This window comes from Octopus bimaculoides, chromosome 23, assembly GCF_001194135.2.
Source record: "Octopus bimaculoides isolate UCB-OBI-ISO-001 chromosome 23, ASM119413v2, whole genome shotgun sequence".
Classification (NCBI taxonomy): domain Eukaryota; kingdom Metazoa; phylum Mollusca; class Cephalopoda; order Octopoda; family Octopodidae; genus Octopus; species Octopus bimaculoides.
This window is the reverse complement of record NC_069003.1, coordinates 37,051,695-37,061,385: the sequence shown is the minus strand read 5'-3', so window position 1 is coordinate 37,061,385 and position 9,691 is coordinate 37,051,695. Positions and strand designations below refer to the sequence as shown.

General features: G+C 39.1%; 2 protein-coding genes across 2 annotated transcripts in view; one reads left to right on the top strand and one right to left on the bottom strand.

The window, feature by feature from the left end:
• Nucleotides 1-2,376: 2,376 nt before the first annotated feature.
• Nucleotides 2,377-6,037, bottom strand: LOC106869014 (integrin beta-1-binding protein 1). The gene is made up of 5 exons (XM_014914508.2): nucleotides 5,816-6,037; nucleotides 4,777-4,959; nucleotides 4,333-4,428; nucleotides 4,042-4,185; nucleotides 2,377-3,389 (listed from the first exon to the last, which is right to left on the bottom strand). The coding sequence occupies exons 1-5, from the start codon at nucleotides 5,870-5,872 to the stop codon at nucleotides 3,312-3,314; spliced, it is 558 nt and encodes a 185-aa protein (XP_014769994.1). The 5' UTR covers nucleotides 5,873-6,037; the 3' UTR covers nucleotides 2,377-3,311.
• An 844-nt stretch (nucleotides 6,038-6,881) lies between these two features.
• LOC106869012 (transcription elongation factor A protein 1) overlaps nucleotides 6,882-9,691 on the top strand; it is an 11,060-nt gene continuing 8,250 nt past the window's right edge. Inside the window, exon 1 of the mRNA XM_052975993.1 lies at nucleotides 6,882-7,207. Coding sequence (XP_052831953.1) covers nucleotides 7,139-7,207 — 69 coding nt within the window. The 5' untranslated portion in view covers nucleotides 6,882-7,138. The remainder of the gene's footprint in view (nucleotides 7,208-9,691) is intronic.

Genomic DNA, 9,691 nt, shown 5'->3' with positions numbered 1-9,691 from the left:
CAGTCCAGGGGCACTGGCAACGATCTCGCTCGAAAATCCTACGGGAGCCAGTCAGGCGGTACTGGCAACGTCCACGCTCAAAATGGTGCATCTCATGTGCCACCCGCACAAGAACCAGTCCAGGGGCACTGGCAACAATCTTACTTGGCTTGCCGGGTCTTCTCACGCACAGCACATTTCCAAAGGTCTCGGTCAGTAGTCATTGCCTCGGTGAGGCCCAATGTACAAAGGTCTTGCCTCACCACTTCAGCCCAGGTCTTCCTGGGCCTACCTCTTCCACGGGTTCCCTCAACTGTTAGGGTGTGGCACTTTTTCACGCAGCTATCCTCATCCATTCTCACCACATGTCCATACCAGCGCAATCGTCTCTCTTGCACACCACAACTGATGCTTCTAATGTTCAAGCTTCTTTCAGTTTCTGTCTACCAAATCCACTCACATTGCTTTGGTCAGCCCAAGGCAACTCTTTCCTAAGGTGTCATACAGTGAAACTGAACCCAGAACCATGTGGTTGGGAAGCAAGCTTCTTACCACTCAGCCATGCCTGCACCATGGGTGTTATTTAAGAATTATTTTATATATGGCTGCTATTTCTAGCATGTTGGGTGACCAGTTAGAGGCTTCTTCATTAACTCAATGAATCAAGCGATTTCTTTATCATTCTTTCTTATCTCTATTTTATGGCCCCTACTTTTTTTAATCTATCCATACCCACCCCCACCCCACATGCCTACAAAAGAACGTCTTCAACATCTGCTTGTCATTCCAGCAACCCGCCCCCCTCAAACACACGCTACCATTGAAATTTTGTGTCCTAAATATATTTTGCCTGAAGGGGATTATACTGTTGTTGATGCTGCAGCTGTTGTTGTTGTTGTTGTTCAGGTATGAAGGGCATACACCATTGCAGTGCGTTGCTGCACTCACCATTTGTTGGTATTTTCCTGGGGTCATTTCTGGGTGACCAGTCAAGCAGACTCCCGGTCCATCCCCATCTCCTGTGAGCTTGTGGCATGCGGTCAACTGATATCATCCACGAACCCACTTGGATCCTCAGAGAAGAGAACATGGTAAGCAGGTGATGGCTTGTTGCCAACTTAATGTGGCAGTCCCATGAAAGGGAAGAACGCTACTGCTAGCTATTTAGCCCTAGGAAACACCCTTTGAAAACATAAGGACACAGGAAATGTGTCATGGCCAACTTGTACTTATCTAACCAACCCCTATTGCACAAATGGCTAAGTTCACCAGATTTGTGTCCCTTTACTGAGTTTCCTCCCTTCTATAAATTTAAATATCACAAAGTATTTATACCAATTGACACTGATAAACAGAGATACACATATATACAAAGTGGACCAAGTATTTGTGAAGAAAATTTTCAAAGCCATAAATGGAAGATGACAGTCCACGTCCCAAATTTGATCTTCTCCATTTCTCTTTCAGATATATTGACAAATCAAACAAAGCAGGTTCCAACGGTCATGGCTTTTGCTGCCAACCACACTGACTCTTCTATGTGTCTGAGTTCTCTTGTGTTCAGTGCCAAGAGAACTAAAGGCATTCTTTGTGTGGGACCACTGATGCCCAGGTTTTGGGTCGAGGAGACTGACTGACCCAATAGGAATTCTCATATAACAATAACTTGCCAGTGGTCATCCTCCTCCTAATGGCTAAATGTCTAATGTCTAGATGGCTCGTCATCTGGTCAAGCATGTTTAGACATTCTTAACCTGCTCACACCATCCCTCTTGATTCTGCATTAATTGAGGGAAGTCTTCAAAGAGACAACCCGTGTCTCTGGTCAGTTGTCTCACATATACTGTGTTTGGACATGCTTTGGCATCCATACCAGTAGGTCACTTACCAGAAATGTCCTCCTGCAAAATGCCTTTCCTTTATAAGAGTGGACACAGGCAGATCTCCATACAACTGTTTCTTGGTGGGACAAGATATGTTTAAGGTTGCTCTTAACATGTGAGTGTAGGTTCCATTGAGCTTGGATTCCAGATTTGGGGTGAGCATCCAGGGCTCCATATAAAAGGGGATGACTCTTACCATTGCATGGGGGAAAAAATCTCCTCTTCAGATTGGTGGGGGTTGGTTTCCAGACTAAATCCATGCTTTGGCTAATTAGCTAGGTTTTCGCTAATTACCACAAAGGCTTTCACGGAGAGAGACTTTGGATAGAGATCTACAACACCAAAGCCAACTTCTCAGCCAATCAGCCATGCCTCTGTTTAAAGTCAAGCCAAATGGTCATGGCTGGAGTACCTCTCCATACATGACCTCTTCAACCAGCGTCCAGGGCTATTCAAGCTGTCACCACTCTGCCCTGTTGAGATTAGATTATACACTAAAATATAATAACAAAGGTTTATCAGATGTTATAAATATTCTTCTTTATTTAAATACATATTTACATGATGATGATGGTGTTGGTGATGATGATGAATCAATAACATAACAAAAAACAAAAGAAACCATAATGTAAATGCAGTTTGAATGAACGGCATTAGGGGGGGGTAGTCGATTCAATCAGGTCCCAGAAATATTACTGGTATCTATTTTACCAACCACTTCTCCCATCCCAGAGGAACAAGAAGTGAAGTCAGTCTCAACAAGATTTAGATTTATGCAAATAAAGGGACGTAACTAAATATCACAAAGCATTTCTGCTACCCTTAGGGACCCTTAAATAATGACACAAGGCCACATTGTAGGGTTGAAGTGAGAGGATGAAGACACTTCGGTATTCTCTATCACTTCCCATAAACTCAGAGAGTTATTTATATCTCCGTATAAAAGAGATCCTGAGTTTTATAGAGCCCCTGTGCGTATAAAGGGACCACTTGAGTGCATTAACACTCTGGAAGGATCCCTGAAAGCTACTTGAAGGTGGGTAGTGGGGTGATATGGACAAAATAAGTCCACAGACCAGCTCTAGTCCAATTATCACAGTATAGGTTCTTCAACTGTGTGGTTACCAGTCAATACAGCCTGAAGAATAACTCATTGTTGTAGGTAGTTTGCACATGAAATTGTTTGTTCTTTTGATAGTTTATGGTTCTTTAAGACAGACAGAGCATTGAGAGAAAATTGATTGAAAGAATGTCTCAATAAATAAAACCAATTCACCTTTCAAAAACAAAAACTCAATAACAATCTGAATTCCTGAAAGAATCCCAAATTGTAATCCTGCCAGTAAAATGTTGCTGTGGTTTGGAACAGACTGCACAGCATTGTTTTGCATTCAAAAGAAATCTCTATGTTTTATGTCTAGGAATGCAGAGCTAGGGAGGAAAATCTTTTTAAGAATCCATCGATATATTCATTGTCACAGCATCAAACAATTTCTGAAGACATTGGCAAATATTCTGGGCTTGGTTCTGTTGGAGTAAAAAAAGAAAGAAAAAGGAAAACAATGCATTAAAACACTTGAAGAATGATTTGTTGATTGGAATTTGAATTAGATTTACAGAAGGGAGAATGTGATGTTCATGCTTTTAGCAAAAATATCAGGTCATCCCATAAGTTCTGTCCGAATTTCGAATAAAGAAAGTGATCAAATGTTATATTTAATTGAAATTTAATCATCAATGTACTTTCCCTGATTATCTATGACTTCCTTCCATCTATTTACAAGCTTTTTTAATCCCATCAATGTAAAACTCTTTTGGTTTTAAAGCGAAGAACTCTGAAATGTCAGTTTCAACCTCCTCCTGGCTTGCGAAAGTTATGTCCCCCCAAATGATTCTGTAAACTACGAAACAAATGGTAGTCTGAAGGAACAAGGTCGGGAGAATAAGGTGGAAGAGGAATTTTTTCCCAACCAAGCTCTTTGATCTTCTGTGATGTGAACTTTGCAGTGTGGGATCGCGCATTGTCCTGATGAAACATCACTCTTTTTCGATTCAGTAAAGCGGGTCTCTTTTTCTTCAAAGCTTGGTTCAAACGCTCTAATTGTTGACAGTAGACTTGAGCATTGATTGTTGCAAAGAGAAGATAAAAAAGAAAAGCTCAATCTTTGAGCAGACTTACCTCTGAGACACACTGAAAGACAAAGCAATGGAAGACCGTCTTACTGAACTGACCGATCTTCACTGCCACGTTGTGGTGTTGGAAGTCATCATCATATTGGATGATCTGAGCAATGGTGTGCAGGGGGTGTCGCTGCAACACTTCCTGAAGAAGAGGGGATCAGATGAAAGAAAATAGAAGAGGAAATCATCATCATCGTCATTGTTTTAATGTTCACTTTGACATTAAATCATCACACATGCATACACACACAAGCATACTAAACTGCTAAACAGAGTAGGTAATCCTTACCTGGCCCTTTTTGTCAAGGACCTTAATTCCATGCCTTGACACATTTAGTTTCACAGTATCTTCTTCTCGAGCGGTGACAGGTAGTTTGCCATCAATCTGAAACATAGACAGACACATTAAAACCCTTCATAGCAACCCCTGAGCACTGAATTCTCAATTTAAAAAGCAAACATGGATCACTGATTAACTGCATCAACATTTCTAACAAACGCCCAACCTCATCACAGATTTTAAGGAGACACTATCAACATCTTAGTTCCAAGGTTGTGTTTGGGTTATTGCCAAAGGTGTCGGTCATTTGTCATTGCCTCCGTGAGGACCAAAACTCTCAAAAGGTGCTTCTTACGTGCCACCAGCACAGGTGCTAGGAGCACAACACCAGCAGATATCCATGTATATCCCACGAGATGAAACAAAATGAAATCAAGAGTGTTTATGACATACTTGAGCTTCTTCCAGCTGGTCGATTAGCTGAGCCTCAGTATCCCTCTTCCTTGCATCACCCATATTCATTTCCTGTACCATTCCAAGAAAGAACACGTTAAAAAAGACTCTCTGGTGGAGAATCTTCTCCACAGAATCTTTGGTGTCTTTCAGTGCAGTCAGGTTTTCATTACTGGAACCAACCTGAAAATAAATTATTTCAAATGCATATCAATAAATACATACATTTATGATTTTTGGAAAAAATGATAAATAACAATAAAACATTACAACTCGTCTGTCTCCTCTACAATAAACCGCTTTTCTATTTCAGCCTCTCTAATATTCAGTGTCTCAGGTGAGTTGTTTCACATATATTGTGTTTGGACATGCTTTGGCAGCCATACCAGTAGGTCACTTACCAGCAATGTCCTCCTGAAAAATATTCAGGTAGGAATCGATGTGACGTAGTGACCAAGTTGATCTTTCTAATTACAGATGGTGGTAGGTCATTCGATAAACTGCCAGGTTTCGTTAACCCAATTCAATTACAAGGAGCAAGTCGACCCGATTCTATTGGAACTCACAAATCATTTACTGGCCATCCGATGGGTTTCCTAATAGTTTCTGCCAACACAACCCGGCACTTCGATTTCGCCCTAATTTCACAAACAAGGTTTTGGGAGAAAGCACCTGCCGAGGTACTATTCAATTAATGAGGCTACTTAAATGAAAAGGTTAAAAGTCCATAGTCAATTACTTGACCTTTTGTGATTAGAAACATTTTAACGAATGATAAACCTAAGACTCTAACTAATCTAAACGCAACACCTGAGCACCGCATTCAAATAAGTTCATTATTATATAATTACAACCACAAAAGCACAGTTCACGTATTTTCATCTTAACTAAACTCTTCCAGTTAAAACACCTTTATGTAAATAAGTGAAACGATTTAATCTACAGGCAGCCACTGCATGAATTAAATAAGTTAACTCTGATTACAAATAACAAAATAATGAACAAGTTTAGAGTTTAAGATGAAAAACTTGAAACTTACAACACTTTCTTTGCTGCCGTTCTGTTGTGGAGTCGACTTGGCTTTTTTTTTAAACATCTTTCACAAATAGAGTTTATCTATTAGTTTCAAAGCTTTGCCTAATTATGGGTAGGTGATTTTTTCCTTTAAATAATCATCTTCCAACAACAGATCGATCGATCGACAACAAACTTTTGCCTTCTTTTCAACAATAAACAATATAACCGGAAGTGAAGCTTTTAATCTCGAACCCAAAATGCGGTCAAACAATTTTAATTCCAATTTTTTTTTTATATCTCATAATTTCATAAAAGTTAATTTGTGAACATAGCATACATACATATTTTATTAAATATTAATACATGAAATTCAATAATAAACGAAATATATATTTTATTATTTGTGTTATTGTTGTCACTTTATTTCTAACATGAGGCGACACGAAACCAAGAATATCTTCAGTGGAACCTTTTAATTCCTTTAAAGCTTAGTCTTTCATTTCTAAAACTAAGTTAACTCTAGTGAATTTTAAATACAGCTGTTAGAGGGTAAAATATCCAATTGGATCTCCCGATTCTGCTAATGCATGACCCCTTTTAGGGGTTTTAGGGTGTTTGGTTACGTGGCTTTACGTTCTGAGATCAAATCACGGCAAAGTCGACTTGCACTTTAATCCTTGTAGGAGGTGGGGGCACCAGTCAACTATTCTCTACCTGCAAAATATGCGAGCTTCTGCCCTATATTAGAAATATTAAATAAAGCTGCAACAACTGTCAGCTCCAGAAATTAGAATTGTAAAGTTATATCTTTCTGCATATACATATATATATATATATAAACTTCAACGAGTTAAGACTGATAAATATATGTCTAAAGACTGAAAGTTAACAAAAAAAGGAAAACAACTCAAGAGATCTTTCTATGTGTGTGTGTGTTGTGTATGCATGTGCAAGCAGTGAAGAAGAGAGAGGAGGAGGAGGAGTAGTAGAGAATAAATAGAGAGAGGAGGAGGAGTAGTAGAGAATAAATAGAGAGAGAGAGGAGGAGGAGGAGTAGAGAATAAATAGAGAGAGAGGGGAGCAGGGTCTGTATTTGCCGCGCGCCATTTTCCCATGATGCAATGCTCCCTCAGTCCGCCACAAACAAAAATCTGGTGTGAGAGATCGGGCGAGTTGTGTCGAAGAGAGAAGTGCAGGCTTCTTCTTCCTATTATTGTTGTCGGTGGTAGTGTTAAGCTTATTGTTTATCATCACGGTTGGTATATTTGCCTTCAGTTTCTCCATTCGAAGTGATAACCGTACTTATTTTGCTGTGTGTATCTTTTTGCGGGGTCGAAAAACGAAGATGGGATGCGAAGACGAGGTATTGAAGATTGGTAAAAAACTGGAGAAGATGATATCCAGTGGAACATCGGTAAGTAGGACGACCACCACAACACACGTTGATCGTGCACGCATTAATACATCTACCTATATCTCTACATAACTTTAACACCACACACACATATATACATCTAAGTGTGTGTGTTGGTAGTAAAGTTTGGCATTGCTTCATTCTGATCTCCACTTCTATGGACTGGGCGGCTGTCTTTCAACTATTTGCAACATTAATGAACAAAATTAGAAGAAGCAGCCCTAAAACTCTCTTCACCATCTTACTAATGAGTTGTAACTCTTTTCTTTTTTTTTTGTTTGCCTGTTTGTTTATTTAAAAGCAATTTTAATTAATTTGCAAATTGTTTCTAATCAACATCTAAAGTAATTCTATGTCTCTTGTCGTCTATCGTTCGTTTGTTGGACAGGGTTATTTATTTCAATTATTAATATGTTTGTTAAGCCCACCCCCTCTCTTTCTACCAAGCAAACAAAAAAGTGCTGTTTGTTTATCTCCAGATCGACCTGATCAAAGCCTTTCCATTTGTGACCATCTCTTTAATCTTTCTTTTTAATCGGACGTAGTCCTTTTTGGGACAACATAGTTCAATTTGTGCATGCTTTGAAGGTGATAGCATGATTTGAGGGAGATTTGGCTGCCATTTCCACCAGGTTAAGCGCCCACGTACTATGTCTTTCGATTCAGTGTAGTCCACCCATGTCACAGTTCGCAGTAACAATACAGCCCTAGTCTTTTCACAATGCCAAAACTCAAATTTTTTATACGATTTATCTGGGAAGAGAAACTCCACTTTAAATTATCCGAAGAAACACTGTATGATTGAAAAAAAAATTCCAGATAAATAAATACATCCCCCCTCGCCAAATTCCCTGTGGGTGGGGGTGTTACAAACTAAACCCTTTCCTCCCATTTTGTACTCCAGATCGCACCTTTTATTTTGTTTTAGGACGACCCATTAGAGCTGGTCTTATTTCCGTTTCACTTTTATTTTTGATGTTGCTTATTGCCAACAGCTTGGTCAGTTTTATTCAGAAATGTCTACGTTTTTCTGTCTTGTTTCTTTCTAATCCTTCTTTCTTTCTCTCATCTCCATGCTAGCAATAGAGCTGTACCGGAAGTGACGTAGCTAATGTTTAGATTCCACCCAACAACACCCGCCATAAAACTCCCTCAACCAACACAAATTGGAGCGGATCGATGGATCTCTTCTTTTATATTGTTGTTATTCGATAACTATTGATTGGTGTCTCACGTCAGTGTTGACAGAGCAACCCTATGGTCGAAAGACGTTCCTGTCGAGACCACTTCGTCTTTTATTCACAGTTATAATACCTAAGACTAGAAATGTCCGATATGATGGTAAAAAGAGAGAGAGAGAGACGGAGATAGATAAGTTTAGAAGTAAATTAATCATCCGGTCTTTAATAAACAAAGGGGAGAAAAAAAAATAGCAAATACAGTTTGCGTAAAGTTTAGACAAGTTGAATTCTTTCGTTTTTCTAATAAACTTCCTATTATTTGCACGACTGAAATCTTGGGTGTCCAGTTTGGATTCAGTGCAGGACGAGTTGAAACGCTCTTTGATTCACCTGTGCCATATTTGATGCTAGCAATAAGAACTTCTGTTTAGACGTAAAAAGTTTTTTTCTTTTCAGCTTGGTTTGTGTTAACGCTCATCGTTTGGGTTGTTTGCGGGCGCCTGGAAGTAGCAGACCAGACTTTTTTTCTTTTCAAGTACAGTTCCGCACTTTTGAACACCAAGATAGAAGTGGCTGTTTATATGTCACACTAGCTCGCTCGCATACATACACACAAGCTGTTTAATTTTGTAATTAGCTTAATTTTCGCCATCAGTGTCCTTGTGAAAGTTGTTATGGCTGTCGCAACACCTACCAAGTAAGGGTGACGATATGAAGTGAATTTCGAGTGTCTTAGGTCAGTTACAGTAAGGATAGAGCTTCTCTGTGTGTTCATAGAAGCTAGAATAGTTGTAGTAGTAATAGAAATGGCTTGGAACACGGCGTGTCCCTCTGTTGATTGTCCAAGCAGATTGCTGATTAAATCATTGCTAATCGTCCCGGTCCAGTATATTTCTTCCGGCCGGTGTCGCAAAAATATTTCAAGGTCTATTATCGAGAAACAACTAGAAAAAACATTCTATGGTTTGGAAGATTCAAAAACCTGTATGGAAAGGGAAAATGTGTTACGCTATTCGTTATTTGACTAATAAAACCCTCCACTATCACACCCCGTAGTGTATATATCGTAATTGTATGTTTTCAATTTCCTCCTTTAAAACAAAACGAAAAGCTATCGAATTTGCTATCTTTTCTCTGAACGTTACTTTTTCATCACAAGCAACATATGCCATCATTTTAATGTGTGCAGGTTTTCAAATACTTCTCTAATTTTTTTTAGCAATATGCGCGTGTTTATCTCTCTCTCTCTCTCTCTCTCTCTCTCTCTCTATATATATATATATATATATATATATATATATAT